Raw genomic sequence first — 25,088 nt, 5'->3', positions numbered from 1 at the left:
TTTTTGCAACAACTGGTTTGCTTTCCCAGCCGCCCATGTCACGGGACTCGTGGAAATTCCGGTGGCATCTTGCAACAGCATTTCCATGTTAACACAGCCTGTGTGCACATGGCCCAATCCCATGTTGACATAACTTTCAGCAGATTTACGTAATTTGTAAACATGTCACCATCAAAGCCGGTGCTGTTCTAATTCGGCTTGAACGGAGATTTAAGAGCTACGTAGCCATTGACACGAATGCTAACGCTCCTGAGTGATTAGCCGGCGTTTGGGGTTCAGGTGTTGAGCAGCTGAACGCGTCGCAGGTTGACAGAGAGCCAGTCGGCACGTTAGCGGCGATCGCTGTAATGCAACGAGCGTTCAAGTCATGTAATGTAGCTGTTGTCTGAAGGAGACTTTACAGCGCCGGCCGCCGCGGCGTGAGCAAATCAAACCGGCCTCCATCAAGATGAATAGATAAACTCCCCGGACGCCGTCATGATTGCAGAATCAATTCTGAGCATCATTTGAGAAATGCATCATGGTTACACATCCAGGACACCGAGCTGCGTTTCAGCAGGAGCCCTCGATGTCGTTCATTTCTGCAGTTTAAATATATCAGCGCCACGTGGAAACGGAGCCAAAGTCTGACGCGTGGCTAAAGAAGCGGACGAGACATCAACTGCACACCTCAGCTGATGGACGGCGGAGATTAAATGGCGCACGAGTCAGCAGGTTTCCCTGGATCTGTCAGTCCGGCGGCGGTCTTAAAAGTAAGCTATTAAAATGAGGAACGAGCTGCAGACGTACACACGACTGCCGATTATGTCCCTGCAGTCGTCCCCTTCATGTCCAGCACAGTTCCTGTGCCATGTTTTTTTTCCTCTCTCTTACCTTCAGTGACACACACACGCACACAACACACACTGCACTCACATTAAGGAACACATTGTTCCGGCGTCCCGGGCTCTGACACTGATTGATGCACTAACACGGCACTCCTGCCAGTAGACGCGACAGTTACATTTCGCAGGCTTCATCTACTGGCTGCCAACACAACCCCACCTCGAAAGAAAAAAAAAAAAATAAATAGAAATCCCAGACTGTGTCACCGCCGCACTGCCACCCACAGTCTGACCACCTGATTGGTTATTAGAGCTTCGGCGCTGCGGGGGACCATGTCACCCGGAGCCTGTCGCCGTGTTCATCGAGGCAGACGTGACGACTTGTGACAAGCTTCTGAGTCGGTCTCAATATTCAAAAGGGTGTAAGCCGCATGTTTTCATGAATGACAACAGAGAGCAGCACCTGCTTTTAGAACTGCTGGCACCTCCTTCTTTCTATTTAATCCTCTTCACAAATAAATGGATTTACACCAATTCTTCATTTTCATAATGTTTCTGTGCGAATGTGAAATTTAATGAAAGCAAATTGTAAAAGCATTGCATTTTTGATACAGCTGAGTCATGTGAATGGGTCCCAATTCACTATAAAGCATGACTTTTGATCCATAAATACAGACTCCCAGAGCTGGTGTTGACCCCGTCACCGTATATGGCCTGAAACCGAAATCCGCTGATTAAAATGAGAATTTGAGTTGAACTTAGGAAAGTTATACTTGTTTTTTTTTATGTTTTTTATGTTCTGTAGAAGATTGATCCATTGACTATATATTTTATATTATGTCTGCCATCGACTCTGGGCATCCCACTGCAGAAATAAAGACGAAAGAAAAGTCTGAACCCTAGATTTGGTAAAAGACTTGAAGATACTCAGAATATTCATTTCCAAAGGCACCGATGCTGCTTCAAAGTATTAAAAACCTGCATATTTTAACATTTCAAATGTGCTGTCAGCAAATGCTACAATTGAACCTAATGCGGCTCCTAAAATATTTAAATGGGAGTGCTTTAATGGGTTTTCGCTTCAGTCCTTCAGGCAGTAAACCTCGAATACCACTAAGTTCTGAATGCTGAAATGTTTTTTTTTCTTTTCTTTTTTTTTTTTTTTTGCCCTGTGTGTATCAACGTGAAGGTGTTGCAATACACAGACGAATAAAATAACCTTCTTAGATCCTCCAGGCTTATGTTCTGCATTTAAATCTCCATCCAGCAGACAGTATTTTTTTGGAATTGGAGCGACGGAGGCTCACCTGCCAACATGTGCCTGGTTTATACCCGGCAGCCTCACCAGCCAGCTCATATTGTAATTCATTATACGCTCACTGGCCGGGCTTTAAATGCTCTTTCTCACTCTGGTCATCATCACCAACAGCTGGAGTTACTGAGGAACTCCTGAAAATAAAGGTCAATTTGGGAGACGTGGAGAGCGCCGTTCAGCATGAGAAAACAAGCAGGGCGGCTTTTTTTTTTTTTTCTTTTTTTTTTTTTTTGGTGGAGAAAATACCTCCTGTTGATGTCGCTGGGTAAGAGCTCCGGCACTACAAGATAATAGCAGGAAGCCTGCTGGAGAAAGAGAAAGTATGGACATTGCAGGGGAATAAAACTGGATGTCTGGCTGCAGTTCGGGGGAATTAGAATGCAGGATGTCAACCTCGTGTCTCAAAAGCTGCTGGCGTTGGTCCTCGTTTTAAGTTAAGACGCTGATTACACAGAAAAGATGATCAACAGAAACAGCAGATGGCTTTTCTGTGTGCGCCTACTTTTGCAAAGATCCTTGTTTTAACAAATATTTTCAAGTGATCACTGTATTGAGTATTTTTGCAATAGTGATAAACACAGTAGGGATTTAGTGGTGACATGACAAGATTGCCATGGAAATTACCTTTACAGTTTTGAAGAATACATTATTTTCTATATATGAGTTCACGTTTTCAGAGGTTCATTGAGTTTAGTTGGTTTATTCAACATGAAATCACAGTCTGTTGTATCTGACATGTGCGTCCAAATACAGTCTACTGGAGTTCTTGTGGTTTTGTGGTTTTCAACATCCAAACCAAACAATTATTCTTTTGTCGTGTAGCTTTTTATACTACACTCATGGTCAAGAAACGAGTGGTGAAATCTGTGATGCAATTCTCCATTCTATGCCGAATGTAGAAAACGCATGAAATACACCAATCGCACTGGAGTTCGTAACGACCAAGCCAAACCGATCACGTGTGAACACGCTCACATTTCCCAAACCACAAAAAGGGAGAGAAAGCTGTGAAGTGTGTCTTATAGACAAAGACGTAACACTAACTGGAACCAAGAACTCAAAATCCACCCCGATAAAGAATCACTGAGGCAAGCAGGCCAGTCGAATGTTCAACTCAGCAATCGCTCCCGCTCTGCGGTCTATCTGCTACCAGGAGATGGAATGGGGGCATAGCAGGTTAACAAGAGGGTTGATATCTACTTTGTAGCTTATCAGCGAGTGTGGGTCCATCTACAGATAGGAAATTGGACGGGATCCCACGAGTTTCCAAACTAGTGATGGCGGTGGAGTCAGCAGGTTGAAGGCTCATGATTGAAAGCAACACAGGCAGAAAGATAATTGCTCAGATACATTAGAGCTGTGGTTGAAAAAAGCCTGACAGTGGAAGAAAGCAGAGGTAAGGAAAACAAGAGCGTAACATCAGAATGCAACCTGTGCCAAAGCCTGATGGATTCTACTCTTAACCGAGGCAACTCTTCATTGGCAATTAGGCAACTACTGTTGGGCCGACGGTAAATGTGTTGTGACGCCACTGGCTTTCAAACAAATGTCAGACTGATGAAACCTTTGGCACTACGAGTCCGCCACATTTTATTAAGGCAGTGATGATTGATAAGCCCAAGGCGGCTGTCAATAGGTGATTAGCACAAGACGCTCGCACGCGCTCCTCTGTTTTAACGAGACCGAGCCCGTAATAGCCCTCACGCGCTCGCTGATTGTTTAGCTGCACCGTGTGGCCTTTTCCTGGAGCCTTATCAAACTGCCACGCACACACACACACATTTCTTCACCCTTTCATGTTCTCAGGCCTGCAGTGCATACACACGCAGAGTTTTGTTCCCGCTCGTACATCAGTGACGCAGTGATTCATATTTCACTCTACGCTTTGTTGGGTTTGGTGTTCGGGCTCAGCGCGGTTCACACACTTGTCTTGTACTTTCGCCCAGATAAGCCTTTAAGGCAACACATCATCATCAAGCCTCATTGCCCCCTACGCGCTTGTGCCCTCCTCCTCCTACGGCACATTGTTTGTCAAGCTGCAGAACTGTAATTAAAAGAGCGACGGCGCACGTCCCAGGTCCCATCCTTCTCTAAGCTGCAGGATTTCATGGTAAAAGCCTGAGTCAGCCCTTGAATTCTGCTGCTAATACCACGATGTAAAGACAAGACGGGGAGCCGCGAAGAGTCAGGGGAGGAGTTTGACCCATGGGGCTTGGGTATCAGGAGAAATAACGTTTGGGTAATGTTTTTAGAGGTTGTTTACCAGAAAGCTGTTACCCTTTGTCGTTAAACCATTCATTGACAAATCAAATGTCAAATCCCAATGTCACAAAAACACCCTAGTATTTTCTTAATGTAGCTAAGATGAGGAGTTTCTTGAGGCTCACAATTCAGATCTGAAGGTAAGGAAATGCAAAGTAAAGAGATGATAGTTTCATCACATCTGCAAGAATCTAAGTTGAGTTATTCGTCTAACAGTGATTCATTTTGGTGATTTGTAATCTGGTGCTACAAAATACAAGACAGCAGGAAACTAATGGGTTCTCTTCATGTGTCTGTGTTTGGGTCACGTGGTCGGCCGACACTGAAGGTTAGAGCAATCTCAGGGACGTCTTGTCATCTCCCTCTGGAGTCTCTGACATGCAGCTAGTTACCATCCACTCCGGGCAAATCAGGGGAGACGCAGGTGTACCCTGGCCGCCGTCTCCGAAAGCCCATTAGTTCACAGTACAAGGATTACAAAGCTGGCCGGGCCCGAGCCGGTCCTGGACAGGAGAGCAGAGGAAACAGACCTAATCTGCTTGCTGACAGATGGCTCCCCGATCACACACAGCAACCCGCCTGCCAGCCATGTTGGAATGGAGCGGCCGCCCACGGCGAGGTTGGAGAGGGCGCGCAGGCGGAGGAGGAGATGATTGTTATTGAATATGAAATGTCGATCGCTTGGAATGAGCACGTTATTCAGGTCGGAGGGGGGTAGGCTCGGAAGGATTGATTCCCTTATCCAAGAGATAAACAGAGGTTCTTTTTTTAAGCTATTCATATTTGTCAGCACCTGTCTGGATGATGTATTGTTTGATGCAGTGCTTGATAACCTCAACACAAAACTAATTTTGTTGACCACAGATATTTTACACTCTTTGTACACTCAATTATATTATTCCCGGTCTGGCAGCACTCTTGTTCCTAATATTCTGCTGTTTTAAAGATCTGATTCGTTCATTGTGTGATGAGAGACAATCAGTGATAATCCAGACTTTGACACCTTTCAGGAATGAAGGAATTTGGTTTTAACTTGATCGTGGAGCTGGGCATTCGAATGTTCTACTGAAATGACTGAGGTTCTTCAGCTGACCGGTTTTCTACGTATTTTTTGGAAATCTCGTCCTCAACTTTTTGTTCTTCTTCTTTATGGACTCCAAAAGATAAAATGTGTCGCCATTCGGAGACAACAAGCAGGCAGATTTGAGCAACAAACTGAAAGAAAAACGCTTTCACACAGCAAGTAAAAAACTCTGGCAGCTAAGCCTCTATTTAAAGACCAAAATAAATTAGGTGCAGGAAAATATCATACTTGGCTCCAATGACTGCATTCGGTGAATAAATAATCTCAGGGCACTTAAGTTTACAAAGCTGCATGCGGGTCTTATAGGTTGATCAAACTGCTCTCTGTCTCCTTTCATTGCTACTGTTGAACTGAGAGCATCATAACACTTAACCGTAAGCATCAGTTGGTATTGATCGAGTCCTAAGTGTGACTGAGAAGAGCCTATTAACAGGGGTAATAATGTTTTCATTTGTTGATTGGGATTGTCTTTTCCCCTGATCTGCCTTTTACCTGAGCAATAGATCAGGGCTGTAAAACACGTTAGCTCATTGACCACATACTGAACACTTTTATCCTGAGAGGGCTGGACCAGTGAACGACACATTTAAACTTTAGTGTTTTTTTTGGTTTTGTTTTTTTTTTTTTTTGCTTGTAGTATTTGTAAGTTAATCAGTCTTTTCAAGAAAAAATGACTAAAATCTCAACATAAAGCTAGTTTTAATGATATATTTTGCTATAAAACATAGTAAAAATCCCAAATAATAGCTGTGGTTCAGTTTTGGCCCACCAGATAAAAGAAATGCACTTTGTAAGATGCAAACGCCCCCTGCATAAAAAAAAAAAAAAACACAACTCGCTTGCATATTCACACCACAACTACATCTGTCCTCTTGACAGAACGGAATCTTAAAGCTCCACGGACTAATCCGTCCGCAGGCCGAGCTGAACGTGTTAATGCTGTCAAATCAGTCATAACATTTTTCATGGGCAGGATGAAGAGCACTGTCACACTCGCGCTCTGCCCCTTTTGTAATGCAACTGTAGCTCTCCGCATGGGTGCAGCTGGTCGGAGGTGTGCCGCACCGAGCGCTGTATTCTCTCCTCGCGAGTCGGCCCTAATCCCAGCCGCTGAGAGCATCTCGGGCGCAACTCGGCACGTTCCGCCCCGAGGCCAATCCCAGGGAAGGAAGCACCGCTTTCTGTTTGCCTTGTGTGACCCAAGAGGGTTTAAAGGTTGCTCTTCCAGAATGTTTTTCATTTTCAGTAACAGCTAAGGGTTTGTAAAATCAGGGCAATAATTTCAAACAAAGCCAAAATGTAGCATATGCTTCCACTTTGACCTCTCTCCCTGCACTGGATCGCTTCTAAAGAGTCATAATCGGTTGTTTTCCTAGCACAGCTCTGGATAACTTCATCCGTGTGCTGATGGGAGCCGTACAGAGGTTTGTACCTCTTCTTGTGCACACTGGAATGCTTTTCTTGTATCCAGTGCATAATGCGACGCTCGTTACACAAATTGAAAGAATTCTGAAACAGCGCCAACAAATGTCACTCAAGAGTTTTTGTGTTGTTGTTGTTTTGTTGGGGTTTTTTTTCCCCCCGCCGCTGTCACAATCGTACATCCAGCTGGCTTTCCGTCTCTCTTGGATCTTTTCCTTTGAGGGGAGGACGGCTGCAAAAGAAAACACACAAAACAAGCAGATGCGTCCTATCATCACCTGTCGCTCATTCACCTGTCCTTTGGTAATACCGTCTCACTCCTGCTCCCTTCATCTCCCGCCGCCGTCTGCCTCTCCCGGTTGTATTTGCCTCATTTGTTCTCCTGTTATTTCTTTTTTTTTCCCTCCAATCTGCCAGCCCACAGGATTTGACTGCATCGACGTCGACTCACATGAGGAAAAATTAAACTGAGATTCTCGCTCCTAATACAGTTTGGTGTGCCACTTCCCAGATGGAACGTTAGACATCATAAAGCTTTCCTGATGATTTTTTTTAGCACGTCTTTAGCTTTATTTAAAGCAGCATCTCCAAACCAATCAAGATTTCAATGGAGACCATTGTAACACTTTCCAATTCAATATCACTAAAGTATGTCTTAAAAACGCTTCTAACCATCCATGACTTTTGTGAAAGATTACAAAGGATGAAGAAAAAACTGAAATCAATCAGAATTTGAATTGAAATAATGTTTCAAATACGCATTTGCTTATTTCTTTCATCAAATCTATCTGAGGTAGCTCATCGACAACTGTTTAGCTTTTGCTCGTCCTGGCTTTATTGTTCTGGCAAAACTCGACTTTACTGAGTTTAATAGAAAATTCCAGTGATAACTTGAGAAAATCCCCAAAACTTTTACATCTTTTTTTTATTTTCATGCTAATGCTGCTTCAATGCATCCCCAGATACTGTTCTTTCTTCCAAAGTTTAGATTTCCAAAGTCACTTAAACCAACCGAAAATGCACTTCTTGGCTTGTGGAGAACCATGTGGAAAATTGCCTCATTGAATTCAGAAGAAGGAAAAGACCGAAATTTCACAAGGCTCACTTTTCTGAAAATATTTTGCAGAGCCAGCTCCTCTTTTGAAATAAAAATGCATATCTGTTCACCACAAGTAATCTGAGTGACGCACAGAGACATCAGGGCTCCTCAAGAGCACAACACTGCCACTATTCTCATTACCGACAATCTTATAAACTTTCTACAGAGTCATCAGGTTTTTTCTTCTTCGCAGATTTCCTGCCTCACTGATATGTCTTCAGCAAGAGCAGTGATTGCTCTCCTACTGTGGTTCTGCCTGCTCCTCCCACATAGTAAACATTCCAGACTATGATTACTGAGTCCCTGTTCATTGATTGCTGACATCTGATTGGCTGATAGGCTGTCCACTGATTGCATCCAGCACGTTCCTCGTGTGTCTGAGTCCACTGGGCTGCTCTTATACAGCATAGAATAACTACCAAATTTTGAGAAGATGAACATTTTTCTGACCCATTTCCATGGAAAATGGAAAATACAGATTTTTTTTTGTTTCAGTTTGTTGTTAGGGTTGGTAAATAGCCTTTTCTTCACATCGTTATGTTGCACTTTCTAGCTCTGTGATGATAGTCAATTGGCACTAATACAGTTTGTGGCTCTGTTATTGGATACCTTTGATTTAATCATGAAGAGGGAGTAGAGGTGAAGTCGAACAACAATGACATTTATTGTCTCAGTAGCAATCATGAAAGGTTCTCACACAAAGTAGAATTGCTAGAATGGGAAAAATCTGTTCTTTTGAAGTGCAATGATGATCAAAAGCTACCTGTGTAGATTTGAATGTGTTGCTCTTGTCTGCTGGGGTTGATGAGGGGAGTGAGGTGTTGATCCTTTGGGCTGGTTTCAAAACGAAATGCTTAGAATAAAATCAAAAGTTTGGTTAAACAAAAACCTGATGTGAATTTTTATTTTTTGGTCTAAGTATACCCAGTGTTCTGCTTCCTTTCATTAACTGTAATAGATCAGTTGTGATTTCTCACCATTGGATCTAGCGAATTTCAAAATGATATGTCCCTTCCAAATTATAACTAGAAATATAAAGGAAATGTTCCTCAGAGCTTCCTACTCTTTTTGTGACCACTTCACCAGGCGATCCTGAACTGCACTCTGATTTAAACAGAGGCCATGATAACCCCTCTGTGAGGCACAAGCCGACATCCTCATAGGGGAAAATTATGCTTTTGATGCCCTACAAAATTGAGCTCTTTGAGCTACTACAAAGAAGTCACATCAAACCGAGCCTCCAGCTTTGGACTGCTGAGCCTGTTCGCATCGCACTCAGTCAGGTCATGGCTTTCATAGCACTCACCAGGCAAACTCCAATTATTCGGGAATCTGAACAAAAATAATGATCGCCAGGTCTTTTTAAACCCCGTCAAAGGAACAGAGATAACTTTGAATTCCCTGTGTCTCGGTTTATTCAATCCCCTCTCTCTGTGTGACCATCGCTGCCTGACTGACCGTCCCTCTTGAGGTCTGCTCACTTTCTTGGATGTAGTCGGTTCAACAATCGAGCTCTTCCAGATGCTTCGATGGAGGTTCGATGCGGCACCGCCGGTTCCCCAGAAAAACACCCTGATCAGAAAATCATACATGATACAGACACTCAAATCACTGCAAACCGCAGATGAAGCAAGAGAGAAAATAAGAATGAGCAAGACAGAGAGGGAGATCGAGGCAGAGAGATTTAATGACATGAGCAACACATGAAAAGAGCAGACCATGGATTGATGGATGGATGGATGGATGGATGGGTCGGCAGATAGATAGATAGAAAGATATGTGGATGGGTGGATGGGTAGCCAAAAAGCAATGTGAATATAAGTCCAAAATCTGTGCTGCAACAAGCAGAGGAACACAGCCAGATTTAGCAGAGGGAGCGTGTAGGCGGTAGGAAGTGTGTGTTGTCAGAAAGTTGAGGGAACACTGTCCAGAGCAGACAGAATCAAAGATCTACTGCTTGAAAGGCGGAAAAAAACGCAACATTTTTTAAATTTTTTTGGACCGTGGCTTTAATTCCGAACACACGGCAGGAGTCTTGTTGACACCTCTCGCCAACTGCGAAGAAATCACTGCACTTCCGTTTGACTCAGGACTCTCGTGTCTCCAAACAAATGCATTTTTCATTGTTTCATTCATGTGCAAAATGATGTTGGTAAGCACACTGACGCGGTACACAAAAACAGGCGTTTTGTCACTGTCACTGCTTCAACTTGCAGTGTTGACTGCATAAGCATTTCATGCAGCTGCATCAGAATCAAACTGTGTGTCACGGGATGTCACTCTTATGGGGTGTGCCAGTTCGGCGTAGAAGTGGAACCATTGTCTGGAATATCAGAAATCACAGATGTTAAGTTGATAAATGCCACTTGCAACCAGAAAAAATAACCTCACTGACATATGCTGCTGATTATAGTGATTTTTTTCGTATATGTATACCACTTTGAAAAGGCTTGTCTGGGATTTTTCCATTGGCAGATGCCAGTGATGTGTCAATTTATATTTAGTTTCATTGGTTTGCTACTGATTTTCAACTGACATTTGGCTGCTTTTCACTGTCATATGCCATTACTGACTTGGATATGTCATTATTTTAATCCACATGACTGATCTGTGCTGCATTTGAATCATCGATGACTTGTTAATGCCCCATGCCTCTTCCACACAGGCGTTCTGGTTGTATGCCAGTCTGGCTGGATTGCCATATGTGTAATGAATTAAAATGTACAGTTTTTGCATTTTCATTTCAAACTCGCGCCGAGTGTTCGGCGATTTGCGTCCACACCGCTTTAGTGGCAAGTCGATCATGTTAATTTTTGAAAACCTGCCTGCCAGCAGACACTTCCTTTGACAAATCGATCCACTGAATCCCTTTTGTGTGTTAAGAGCCAGGCCCAGTCTTGTTTACGAGTTACCCACAGCCCTGCTCTTCATCTGTTAGCGATGAATGACCATGTTTTGACAGACCATCATTAAGCTGTGCTTAGGAAATATAAAACATGAAACGCAGAGAGGCTATAATTACCGGAGAGTGGCACGTCGAGGGGTTTTATTTCTAACATTTATCATTATCATTTCATTTTTATTAAACTGTAAAAGAAGGCACGGCGTCCGCTGGCAACTGTGTTTGATCGAATGAATGAAAAAATCCATTGTAAATATGTTATCGTAGGTGGTTGGTACAATTCTGAATTACTTTGACAGTTACAGATCAGTCCTACTCATGAAAAATGTTTATTTTAGCCTCTTTGAAATGCGCGGCAGTACTTGTTGTCCTTCAGTTCTCAGCGGTGTAGCCAGGCTTCATGTCAGCGATCAGGTTTTGACAGTGCTCTTGTTTCCTGTTTCAGGTATGCGTATTCTGGTGACACTGCTGCTGGACACCCTGCCCATGCTGGGAAACGTGCTGCTGCTCTGCTTCTTCGTCTTCTTCATATTTGGCATCGTGGGCGTCCAGCTGTGGGCCGGCCTGCTGCGAAACCGCTGCTTTGTCGAAGACAACTTTTCCTTGTAAGTCTCATGTACTTCCCATTTCTCCCAGCGTGTGCCGTGCTGTACAAGTTTTGACCGTAAAGCAGTTATCCTTTTTCTGCTTTTCTAAAAAAAATTTTTTAAGATTGGATCAATCACTTCATCACCACATTCAGTAATTGTCCCATTTTACAAGACATGGCCCCAGCATTTTTTTTTTTCTCGATATTCATCCAGTGCTTTATTTTTCAAGCATGTCAAGCACCATCTCCAACATGGCCGTTTGTGTCGAACGCCCTTTTGAGAAAGATAGCAGCACTGGTCGGAGCCAGCTCCTGTGAGTGTCAGGGTTCTAGGTTGTGGTGTGGTTGGAAAATATTTGCCTCACCATTACACTTTGTTTGTTACTTTGTCATAGAAAAGCATCCAAGTGGATTTGTACCACAGTTCATGTTGGATGCACCAAATGTTTCCTAGAAGATGTCACTGGAGGCTGGTGGACGGTTTGATAACAGTTGAATTCATACAAATAATGCATCAGTCTTGGAATAAATGCTCTTGTGCCTCGCCTTCTCGGATCTCTGCTGATAAATATGCTTCTTGCTTTGTGGTAAATCGATGGAAATCCACTTCTGTGCTATGTTTATGCTCTTGGATGTCAAGATTAAGTTGATTCATGAAGTTCTAAGATCAATCATACTGAATATCTGTACTTGAGAAAGGTACAAACTTTTCACACTAATTTCAAGTCCTTAATCATTGTTAAGAACTTTCTCCTCTCCATCCCTCATATAGAGGAACATGTCAAAGAACCACTAATTCCAAAGGGAAATTTCCCAACCAGGAGCATTTCCAAGGACACCTGCCACCAGAGATTATTCAGGTTCAGGACTTCCGGATTCAGCCCGCATCAATCAGATTAGCCGGATTTCTTCTTCTGCCAATATTTGTCAGTGTTCATTTTAGCTGACAGCGCCCCCAAACAAGCAGCTGATGTAAATGCATCAGATTGTCCTTGCGTTTGGTCCGTCAGTGATCCGCTCTCAGAAGTGCAGTGTGTACGCAAACTGAACCAAATGAAGGTGTGATCATTCTTGGCCCCCCACCTACACAGGAGAGCCGAGTCCTGGACTTTCCTGGTATGAAACCAGCCTAAGAGTCACCAAATAAGTTAAGTGGGAAGAAGCTGGAGTACCCAGAGACAACCCACACACACACAGGGGAGAACACGCAAACTCCACATGTTCAAAAGCTTCATGAAATCAATCGTCAATGTCATCCATAAACAGTAAGTCTAGGATGGATGGTGGAGCGTTCGGAGGCTCCACCACTGCTTCTGGGAGGTTGAGAGTCACTGTTTGTTGTCCTGACAGAGGAACAGGACAAGGTTCAGCTGGTGGGACAACCGGCTTCTTGTTCTGTCGAATGGCGCCTGTAGGATTTAAAGCAAACGGTGCATCAGAGAAATGCTTCATACCTTATTTTGAAAGAAAATATTGCTTTGCTTACATTAAGACCAAATGTTGATAAAATAACTCTGTAGCTTGTTTTTTAACAGAAATGTGTTTTGTGCCTGTTCTATTAAATCTAATTCAACATTTGATCATCAGCAAAAACTGCATTAACTTCTGGTCTCTGTGAGCTAAACTCTTCCTGAAAATCTTTGAAACCACTGTAAATGCTATTTTGCTCTTTAACAAATACGGTATATTTGAGAAATGTATGGTCTCATCCGTTCAGCTTCGATCTAGTTTATATTTTGGTCAGACTGATCCTCAGTCTCTTCTTACCTTTGCTGTCGGTGGAAGCTTTTGTTCTTCTTCTCTTTTGCTTGTTCCCCTGCAAAAGAAAACACGATTTTACATGAGATGGTCAGATATATTGACAGTTTCAGTGTTGTCCTGTAAACACTGAGCAATGTGCTGCTTAAACACTGATGACTTACGTAGTTGTAACTGTTGGACCAGCCTGGGTGCTGCTGAGCGTGGAGCTGGGATTCTCTCTTGGCCTCTTCACGATATTTGGCCTTCTGCGTCTCGGACATTGACTTCCACTGTTGAAGGACAACACAGTATTACTGATGCTCAACTACAAGACAGCTTGTTAATAGAAAAGTAATCAGATTATTGTTGTTACTGCTTGGTGACTGATGACAGAGGGGATAAGAGATTCACCTTCTCTCCCAGATAATTATGGAGTAACAGGTATAAGCACACCACTGGATAATTTATAAAATATGTATTTTTTTTTTTTTTTTGTATGTTTCATTACATTTATGATACATTCAGTTCCAAAACTGTATTTTAAAGAAACAAATTGTAGTTATATTTTAACTCAGTTTAGGAACATTCTGAGATTTTTCTACAATGAAAAACTACAATGAAAGTGTACATATTTTTTTTTTTTAAATTGTGAAGTGGTAAAAGTTACGGTCATGTTATTGATATTGCAACATTTTAAATAAATCTAGTTTTTTTTGTTTTTTGTTTTTTTTTATTTTGATGTGGACCTTTTGAACCTTTCTTTCAGAAATTGTTTGGAGCCGACCACGGGTTGGAAGAACCGTTTCACCTCCACCTCAGCAGAACAACGACTTTCCACAGAACGTGCTTTTATTCCCCACTGACGCAGACCCTTGTCCTCAAGAAACTATATTGATCTCTTGACTCCGGAGGTCCTTACCGCAACAGGATTTACTGCTTTATTATTTTCTTAACACAGCTGTGACAAATAACACGCAAAAGATTGGAAGCAGGTCAACAGGAGGTCAAGGTAAATTCAGAGGAGTGAACCCTGACCCCGGGCAGGAAAATCAATGGGGTTAGTGATTATGGAGTCTCATCACGGTGATGAATGGGGCAGAGACAGGCCCCAGAATAATGAGAAAGACCCTGTGTGGCCAGTGGTATATGGAACACGGGCACCCATGACTTATTCATGTTCCCCGTTGTCATGCTGGCTTCATTACTCTCTATAGGATTTATGACACCTCACAGCTGTAATTTCAGTTCATGCATAATGGCTGTGGTGAGCAGGCATATTTTTTCGTGATACTCGTCAATTTTTTAGACGTATCTCAGAACGTCCGCACCTCGGAATTAGATGAATGGCACATAAGCTCCGTCCGAAGTCATAATCATATCTGTTTTAGTGTCGCCTGCTATTTCTCCCCGGCTTACATTACCGATGCATAATTCAGTGCCTTAGCAACAGCTGTTAACTGTTCTCTGGGTTGACAGTGGCCCTTTATTAAAAATAGCAAGAATATTTGACAGCAGGCAATGGGACCAACATCCATTGTGGCATACATTATCAGGGTGTGATAAATCAAACACACTCAGCTCTTTGGACCACTGAGTGCTCCTGTAGCTCATCTTCAAGTGTGAAATGACTTTTAAGAAAGCAGAAATAGGAGGGTGTGAAGTGGTCTTGAAGTGGGACGAGTCTGGTCGACTTAAAATATGTGATGATACAGTAGAAAAAATAAAACACCAGCTGTGTGTGCGTTGACGGACAAGCCAGATATTATGCAATCGGCAGACGCACACTGGTTATTCCAGATGGGGGGAGTGCTTTGCAGCAGATTTGCCAAAAGGTGTTCCAGCAGGCAAATCTGTTCATGCATCCAAATCTCCTCAGTGCACACGGGGGTCTCCCCCAGTATTTTGGCTCTGGATTTCTTAACACAATTACAGCTGCCTTCATTGATGAGTTCCAACTATCTGTTGGTGGTAATCAGTGAAGTCTTATGCTGTTTTATTGTCTGCTTGTTTGTTTATTTGTTTGTTTTTACAACTGTACAGCAACGCACAGTTTTTAAATGTCCTCAGAAAATGGATTTGATTTTTAAATACATGTCCTTTGTGCTCGTTTAAATCCTAAAGCAGGGTTGGAAGGTTGAATACGAATTGAGGGTTTTTTTTTTATTATTATTATTCTTTTCTTTTTGTGGTTCAGACTGGCAAAAGAGGCAGACTGTATTGGAACAATTACCAGACAAAAGAAAGTTCTTTGACGTATGAAGGAAATTCTTCTTTCTTTTTGGAAATAGTCAAAATAGTTCACTTTTTCAATTTGAGGTAATTTTGAGCCCTTTTTTTTATTGTGGTTTTGCAATATGCTCTTCAACAATGGTTGTTAACTTCTATAAATCATCTGATTGGGAATGTCTCAACTGCATGCACAGTTGAGTTGAGATGAGTTTTCATTGGGTCATTGTACCATTGTTGTGTAAACGAGGCTTCTGACAATATGGACATGTTCTTAAATTAAGTAATTTGCTCTGGTGACTGCAAAAGTCACAATGCAGTTTTTGCACACGTTCCTGTTATTTCAACGCTCTGATGAATTCTCAGTGTCAAGTTTTAGCTCTCAGTTTGCAGGACATCTAGAGATTTTGGCCTAACTCGTATCTGTTTTCTTTTTTCGCCCTTTCTCTCAATCCAGCCCTCTTTCTGTGGAGCTGGGAAAATACTACCACACCGAAAACAACGACGAGAATCCCTTCATCTGCTCTCAACCCCGAGAGAACGGCATGAGGGACTGCGGCTCCATTCCCAAGCTGTACGAGGAAGGGGTCCTGCAGTGCAACCTGGACATGTACTCCTACAACAGCACCGACAACACCACCTGCGTCAACTGGAACCAGTACTACACCAACTGCTCGGCTGGTCCTCTCAACCCCTTCAAGGGAGCCATCAACTTTGACAATATCTGCTTTGCCTGGATCGCCATCTTTCAGGTTGGTCAAACTGAGTGTGAGCGCTGGATGAAGAGCTATACTGAAAAAAGGAGTGAAATTTCATGACAGTAGTTTGAATCAACAGGTTTTTTTTTTCTTTTTTTATTTCTCCAGAGGGGAGCAAACAGTAAGGCTTAGCTAATGCGCAATCCTGTGACACAAAGTGGAGTCATAAAATGAGAGAGGGATCATAATTGCCCAAGCGACTGTTACATCAAAGAAATCGGGCTTACGGGATTAGCAGGTCAACGCTGTCACGCCAGCAGAATAGAGGCCCATTTTTTTCCTCCACCGTTTGTTTGCTATCGTCGCATCATTTGAAATTCCTTTTGTTGGAGTCTTCATTCATCGCTGTCAAGCTAAAGGGGGTAATTTTAGACGACGAAAGCCAGATTGGGGATGAGTTTTCCCATAAGTCTAGCTTCTGACCCGGTTAGCCTGTGTGGGCTAAAGCAGACAAGAGGAATGTTGGGGATTAGTCTTCTGCTGAGCTCCGATATTCTGAACACCCTCTTTTACATCCCATCTTTAATCTTACTTGGTTAAGCTTCAATTGTTCTATTCTCTGATCTGTCCTTTTTGTCTCACTGTACTTTAATGTCTGTTTTCAGGTGATCACTCTGGAAGGCTGGGTGGACATTATGTACTTTGTGATGGATGCTCACTCCTTCTACAACTTCATCTACTTTATCCTACTCATCATTGTAAGTGCGCCGTTATGGCCCAAACCAGTGGGACCGCACAAAGACGTGTGAAGAACGTAATTGATCTTTTGGTTCTTTGTCCTTAGATCGGCTCCTTCTTCATGATCAACCTGTGCCTGGTCGTCATTGCAACTCAATTCTCTGAGACCAAGCAGAGGGAGAGTCAGCTCATGAAGGAACAGCGGGTGCGTTTCATGTCCAACGCCAGCACCCTGGCCTCCCTCTCCGAGCCGGGCTCCTGCTACGACGAGTTGCTCAAATACCTGGTCCACATCATTCGGAAGGGCGCCAGACAAGTGGCTCACGTCTGCAGGTTCTTGGCTCGTCGCGCAGGTCTAAATATCGCTGCCTCGCCCCCGGCTTCCGATCCCCAACGCAGCCAGAGTCAGAGGAGGAGGAGGAAGACCTCCAGGCAGGGCTCTGTGTCCGTTCATCACATGGTGCACCACCACCACCATCACCACCACCACTACCATCTGGGTAACGGTAGTGTGAGGGGAGCAGGGAGTATCAGATGCCTCGAGGGCAGGGATGTGGAAGTGGGGGCTCTTAACAACAATGGAGGAACTCTTGTGGCAACCACCGCAAGCGGGCATCTGGCTCTGGCGCCATCGTCTTCGATAGCAGTAGCAACATCTGACGCAAACCTTGCGGCTCTGGCCAGTCCTGCTGCTGCAGCAGCAGATTCGTCCTCAGTACGCAGCGTTTTCAACACAGAAATCCTTCGTTGCACTCCTTCGCCCACCAACCCAGGCTCTTACTCGCTGGCTCCAGCAGCTGCGTCCAGGGTCATGAAGAGGAACTCAGTCCCTTTCGCTGCTCCAGGACCGAAAAACTACCCCACCCTTCAGGCCCGAGCCTTGGCAGAATCCAGAAGGGGGAGCGTTGCAACCAGCACCCTCACAAGTATGAACCTCAACCTCAACATCCCCCCTGTACCCCTGGAGAGACGATTGTCCAGCGTCGTGGACACGCACAATACAGGTAAGGCTTCACAACAAACAATCAGCGCCGTGCTCACAAAAAGCATGAATGCAATCAGAGGCATGAAAAGCTCTTGATTAGTTCTATGACTCACAGTGTTTTGCATTAGCTGTGTCAGATCGTTTGCTTCACTGATCTGAGGGAACGGCTGCAAAGAGAGCCAGGGTTTGAAAATAATGAGAATATCTCATTCACTTAGGATCAGTGTTTAATATCCATATTGATGTTTAGGCAAATGAAGTGACACTCCAGTGGAAGTGCTCCTTTTTTCTCTCTCCTATCGCTTATTTGGCACAGCATGGAATCAGTCTGTTGTGATGGGGCTTTAAACTTATAACATGGGCCATAGAGGGGCTTTTTTCCATGACAGACAGACAGAACTAATTACAGTCAATAAACGTTAATCCCTAATGACTGAGCTTCAGCCAGCACTGTTTACCTCTGGCCAGCTTCCGAGAGGCAACAGGCTCAGCAAAATCCAAGCCCGGTTTGTTCAGGTTGTGCAGAGCAGGGAGGAGTTGGCCAGCAGCCAGACAGGCCTCAGCACAGGCTGCCGAGACCAGACATTAGCCACACTTTACATACACTCTGCCCCTCAACATCACACACTCCATCACTCAGGCAAACTCCCAGAAATGTTGGGTTTCATCACATGAATTCTATCTTCTGTTGGATTTGACTCTTTGTCGAAAATGTCTAATTTTTGCAGTTTGTCATAATTCTACCCTGTTGTGCCTTTTCTGCTGTGTCAGTTTCTCACTCTGACCTCTCTGACTCGTCTGCAGCTCAGCTCTCCCGCCAGCTGTCGGCCCGTGAACTCAGCACCACCAGCAGCGCCATGGACACGGCCACTCTGACACTGGACCCCGAGAACTGCCCGTACTGCGCAAAGGCCCTGGCCAACGAGTCCGAGGGCGGCACAGACGGCAACGAGACGCCCGGCGACTCGGACAGCGAAGGCGTGTATGAATTCACCCAGGACCTCCACCACAGGGACCGCAGGGACAGCAGGCAGCCCAGGAGGAAGTACCGGAGGCTGGGCAAGACCGCCGCAAAGGTGGTTCACTTCTGGAGGCTGGTGTGTGACACTTTCCGGAAAATTGTGGACAGCAAGTACTTTGGCCGAGGGATTATGATCGCCATTCTCATCAACACCATGAGCATGGGAATCGAGTACCATGAGCAGGTTAGTGTGCATGTGTTATCCATTCTTTTGACAGACACCTGAATGCCACACAGCAGGAACATCCTCTCGTTTCAATAGATGCCCAATGAAAGTTCCATATCTCCTGTGTCACTCTGTGCTGTTGTGTAAGCAAACGCTGCTCCCACATGCCCAACTGGAATTCCTGATGTGTCTCTCTGGTCTTTTGTTTACACGAGCATAATTGCAGCCATGTGAGAGGGAAATCAGACAGAAAGGGAGTACAAGGACCAGAGTATACAGAAAGAGGGAGAGAAAAAGCAACAGGGGTGATTTAACGGGTGGGGAAGGCCCGACAACATCTGACAGAGATTTTCTCGTTCCATTCCCAATTTGTTTTGGAGTTCTGTGTTTTGTTCTCGTTGACCCTATTTACACCTGATATTGACATGCAATCTAATCTGGATTGCCTAAGCCTATCTGGGTTAGTGAAAACGCATATTTGGGTATTTATTTGTGTTGCATATCGATGCCACAGGTGTCAGTAAGGTGTTGATGCAAATCTGTTTTGTAGTTTTGATGGAGAAAACAATCATCCTGAATACATGGTCAGTCACGTTCACCTTCTCCTGCTGCCTCAAGCTGTTTGCCTTCAAAACTGTTGAAAAGAACAGTTCATACATTCTTGCTTTTGTTATTGTGGGGAAAAAAGCATTTGTTGACAGTTTTATTAAGATAAATTGCTATTTATCAAGCAACAAATGGAAAAATTTCAAGGAGCAATGGGGAGGAGAAACGAAAGTATAATCTCTTCTGTTCATTTTGTTATTGTGTTAAAGTTCCTTAGCTTTGAAAAAGGCTTTGATCAGAGTAAAATAACTTCAGTGTTGTTTCAAGTGTTGGTCACCTTCTTGTAAATCTTTATATTTGCACATATTGTCAGTCCTGTTTAAAAGCCCCCCTGTTATTGCACTGCCATGCTTCTAGAGTTCTACTGTCAGTAGTTTGAGCACCGATCTTTCTTATTTTTTGTCAATTTTGTAAACGCTATATCGTTTTTAAAAAATTATTTTATGTTGGTAGTTGGAGTTTGCAGCCTTGATGCTGAAAGAAACAGATTCCTCCATACTGCTGAAGACGTATGAGGTAAAACTGTGTTCCCGAGACAATGCGTCGACACAACGATAAGCTAAACCAACCTGTTTCCACTCTCTATCTCAGCAAAACGTGACCACAGAGCAGTAATTTCACTTACAAGTATTTGTAGCCTCGCCGCATGGAAGTAATTGGAAGCGCTTTTTCCAAATTTGGACCAAAGCTGTGTGACACATTAAAATCAGCCCACAATCAGGCGTGACTACATTATTCTGACCTCTGGAATTCACTAGGGACAGGTTTCTAATGCGATACTTGATATATGGTTTTCTTCTGCCTCCAGCATGCCCTCATATCCCATGGGGAGGATTTCACTGACTGTTTTGAGTCGCAGATGCAGTCATTTTCCTGATCTTGTTGCGTTTTTTTACAACGTGGCTACGAATCGTTAATACTGGTCCTATGTACTTCTTGAATGGATCAGTCTGCTCTCTGCAATCTGGCATGACTCAATGCAGCGTGAGTTAAAAATAAACAACAGTCAAGTTTTTTTTGCTGAGTCACTCCTGGAATGTTTCTGTAACACTCCGCATCTGGTGAAATTAAAAACACTGAGTGAAGTGACCCCAGGAGGCATCGTGCAGAATCCAGCTTGCAGCCCAGCCAAATCCAATGTGTTCAAGGAAAACATCCATTACCATGTCTTGGCTGACCCCAAAACAGCTATTGGCACAAGAACACGCTGGATTGATAGAACCGTGATTACAGATCTGTCAACTCACGATAGTCTTTACAATTTACTGATGTGAAACATCGGTTTGGAGGAACTCTCAAGCTGCCTCCTTTACCCTTTTTGAAATTTAAGTTGTAATGAAACTGAACTTTGAAAGATTGAGACCCGCTTCAAGGAAGGACCTGAGACCTCCCGAACATGTTGTAATCTTAAAAACCTCCTGCAGGAAAAAAAGGTTGCCAGTGAACATAACACAAACCCCAGTTACATTTCCTACTAATGGTATTTGGCGAATCGGAAAGCTCGTATATGAGCCTTGTGAGACACAGGGCTATTGTTGCTGAAAGGCTCCAGGTTAGTTTGCCTGAAATGCCCTTTCTCTCCATCCTGTCACGTCAGATGCTCGGTGAATTCCCTCCAATATAACGTTCAATTAGTGCCAATATCCAAAATGTGTGCTGTTTCTTTCTCCCTCTGATGTTCTCATGATTTTTTCCAGTTAAACACAGAGCATGAAATAATTTGCCGAGCTCAGATTTCAGTGTCAAGGTACACGTCGTCTTTGATTCTATTGTCTTTGGTGGTGTTTTTTGGCAAAGCACGATTCCCCTTAAGGTTATATAACCCATACAAAGTAGGTGACACAAGCATTGTTTGCTTCGTGTGTATGCTCGTGCATGTGTGTAACAGTAGGATGAAGCCCGGCCAGGTTTTACGGGGTTACTTCTGGTCCCTGACCCAGTGCCTATAAACAAATCCAGATGCCAACATGCTTAGCACACAAACACTCACAGACACACATTCTCACTCAGAGGGAGGGGAGTTTGGAGCTCTCCGCTTTCCACCTTTCTTCCTTTTCCCCCCGACTTATTCCTAGCAGGCGTATCCATGCCGTTTTCCTCATTCTTGTCCTCCTCTTTGACTTTTTTTTTGCTTTTTGTTTTGTTTTTTATACAACAACCGTTTTTAATGATAAACAGAAAACCTTTTGTTGCATTTTGGCCGTTTGCTTACACAACCACACAACCACGGTGCTCGGAGTCACTGAAATCACAACTTTAAGGGGAAAAAAAAGCTCCCAAGGTGGAACTTTTTTGAAAATGCTTTCAGTCTCTCTGTGTAGATGGTGGAAAATGCAACTTTTCAGAAATGCTGCTACTGCACATCCAGAGTGTCCCGGTCCATATTCTCCTGGGACTTTATGGTTTTATAGTTGAGAGTCGTCCATAACAGCAACTCAATTTTGTAAAAGGACATCGTCTTCAAAACGTCGGGGCAAAGATGCGAAACTTTTTTTTCCGAAATGAGAACCATTTTCCTCGAAAAATTGTCCGACAAACGGCGCCTCAGTTTTTCATCTCCCTCTATGCACCCTTTCTGTCTCACCTCTCTCTCTCTCTCTCTCTCTCTCTCTCTCTCTCTCTCTCTCTCTCTCTCTCTCTCTCTCCCTTTTGCCCCTTTGCTCTCGTTTTTAAGAGCCTGTATCCCTCCAGTCTCCAGACAGGCTGCTGAAAACTTCAGTGAGACGCTTCATTGATTCCGAGCCCATCGACATCCAATAGACACAAGGATCACTAAGCCTCTGATGTCTCTGTAACTCTGTCCATATGGAGCACAGGCAGGGATTTAGTTTCCATACATCTGCTCGCCAAGTTTCCTTTGAGACTTTCACACATAGCATGTCCCCTTTCTGAATATTACTTTTACAGTAAAAGTATTTTCAAGTAAAGTGTAAGTCCATTAAAGTCTGGATTAAGCCAAGGCTGATTCCCTGCAGTCGATATAGTTATTTTGTAATTGTTAAAAATGAAAAAATAATATTTCACGTACTATTTCACCTCTACCTATGGCACATGCACAGTCGATTGAACAGACTGAATGAGTCATGTGTAGCTTTATAGTGTTGATTAACTCGTCACGGAATATAAAAAGCATTAGGTTACTTGATAAAGTAACTGTAAAGTTCAGTGTAACTTTCCCGAACAGGCCTGATTTAATAATGAGCAGATAGCTGTCGACACTGTGTGGATCGGTGTCATGGGAATTAATTTACTCATAAAATCAGCTGAAATCACATCATAGAAGTGAAGGAAGATGCTCGAATTTTTGAACTAAGAACTATAAGGAAAACCTACAATTGGTAAATTGTCTCGGCTGGTTAGCTGAAACAATTTACCAACTTGTTGGTTGCTAAAAGTCAGCTCTGTGGCACGTTGCTCCCGAAAGTGTTGATGTTACACAATACTGCTGAAAGGAAAGAATATGTGTTGGTGAGATGAGTCTCCGGCTTGTTTCCCTGCAGTGTGTCTCCATATAAACTTTCGATTCTCATCCAGAGCTGCCCCACCTCTCTGTACTTTCTTTCTCTGAGTTTTCCTCCCAAACCAGCACTAAAGAGAAAACTAGTTAGTTATCTTGCCATGATACATACCTTTTAAAATATTGATGTAAAAGTCTTCCGAGCTGCTCGGAGCTCACAGCTTTACTCTGATAAGTGTTGTTTTCTTGCTTAATGGGCTGCTGGGCGTCTCTGTATATCTACAGAACGTGCAAAGCTTTCCCGACCCGTACTGACCCGACAGCCTCGTGCATACGCCGCGTGAAGATGGATGAATGGCAACCCTACAAACATATTGACTGCAATTAGCAGCCTCGGCAGTGCTAATTAGATCCTCTCTTCAATGCGGTGCCATAATCAGCTTTTCAGGAGAACACAGAACGCGTCGATTTCACAGTAAGAATCATATATGGCGTTGTAACACGCGCTGTCTGCAAACCCCGCTGTCTGTTTCCCCCGCTTGTAAATACAATGTGATAGAGACACCAATTCCTGCCAGTTACAAATATTAGCTGTGATGTCCAGCGTTTTGTTGTCCATTCATCATCCGCCGTTCATCCGTCTTGTGCCGCGGGCGGAGCGGACGCATCGCAAATGTCATAATCGCTGCCATAACCTATAATCTGGATCCGTCTCTGACAGTTAGAAATAAAACGCCCGCACGGATCGTCCGCTGAGCACCAGTCTCTGCGCGTCGCGTAGGAAAACAAGCGCCTGTGACGAAGCCTGTCTTCTCGCCGAGTCGAGCGCGACAGCCTATTGATCAAGCTGACCTGTTTTCTAACCCCCCTCCTGCTCTCGTGCGCAGACGGATCCGGCATTATGTATCATTCAGCTGCAAATCAGGTTGCGCGGCTCTGACTGTGTCTCAAGCAGACGCTATGAAGACGTAAACAACCTCTCTGATGAATAATTGACGAGGAGACAAACACCCACAAAGTTGACTCTTTACTCAAAGTGAATCAAACTAAAAGCACAACCTATTTGTAAAGACCAATCAGCAGCTCTGCTGGAAATAATTACCCTTAATGTGCTTATCCATCATGAATGAAGGTAATTATCAGAAGAATGGGCCTATCTGCAGCTAAATGTTTGAATTTGTGTTGATTGCAGTAAAGGTTGGGAGTGATTCGCAGAGATATGTGAAGACATTTTACAACATGGAGACTTTTAACAGCTCATCTCTCCTTTGAAGAAGAAAGAAAAATGAATAAATAAAGGGTGGGGGCTTCATACCTAGAGAGCTACGTGTCCAAACAGAGTTAAACGAGGAGTGAATATTGAACTATTTGTTAGGTAGACAAAAACATGACTCGAAATGAAGACGCCTGCCAACCTCCACCCTCACAGTGACTCAGCTCGCCTTTTTTGGTCCTTCATTAGGTAAATGTTTCGGATAGTACAAGATTCTTGGCGCTGCTTTTGCTACAGTTTCATCTCAGCGGAGGGTTCCAGCGAGCTCGGCCAAAACTAATGGGTGACCCGAAAACGCGGCCGACTACCGGCCGTCCATCATTACAAGATGAACTGACCCACTCGCAGCGCCTCCATGTAAGCAGATCCATTATGTGAAGGAGACTCTCCCTAAATTCAACTGTCTTTTTAGAGGCGTATTGTAAAGAAATACGAGCTGCCTTCACCGTCTCCCTCGTGTTGTGACTAAATCGTTTATATAGTCTTGTGAAAAACAAAGAAAATAGTATTATTGGTCACACAGCTTTAACTAACCGTGTACTAAGAGGGAGAAACACTACATTACTAGTTTGATGTGAGAATTTATGCTTGGTAGTGTGAATTGAAATTAGGCAAAGTTCACACTAATGTAGAACTAAACTTCATGTAGTTGGAACAATAAAGTTCAGCTAGATTACCTGA

At 43.6% G+C, this 25,088-nt stretch overlaps 1 protein-coding gene across 15 annotated transcripts in view; it reads left to right on the top strand.

The window, feature by feature from the left end:
• Positions 1-25,088, top strand: part of cacna1g (calcium channel, voltage-dependent, T type, alpha 1G subunit) — a 239,695-nt gene that overhangs the window by 115,416 nt on the left and 99,191 nt on the right. For all 15 annotated transcript variants that reach the window (XM_030097523.1, XM_030097525.1, XM_030097518.1 and 12 more), the window contains exons 6-10: positions 11,354-11,513; positions 15,921-16,215; positions 16,827-16,919; positions 17,006-17,903; positions 18,689-19,089. In XM_030097523.1, the coding sequence (XP_029953383.1) occupies positions 11,354-11,513; positions 15,921-16,215; positions 16,827-16,919; positions 17,006-17,903; positions 18,689-19,089 (1,847 nt within the window). The remainder of the gene's footprint in view (positions 1-11,353; positions 11,514-15,920; positions 16,216-16,826; positions 16,920-17,005; positions 17,904-18,688; positions 19,090-25,088) is intronic.

Source organism: Salarias fasciatus, chromosome 8 (assembly GCF_902148845.1).
Source record: "Salarias fasciatus chromosome 8, fSalaFa1.1, whole genome shotgun sequence".
Lineage (NCBI taxonomy): Eukaryota > Metazoa > Chordata > Actinopteri > Blenniiformes > Blenniidae > Salarias > Salarias fasciatus.
This window is presented reverse-complemented; position numbering and strand designations above follow the sequence as displayed.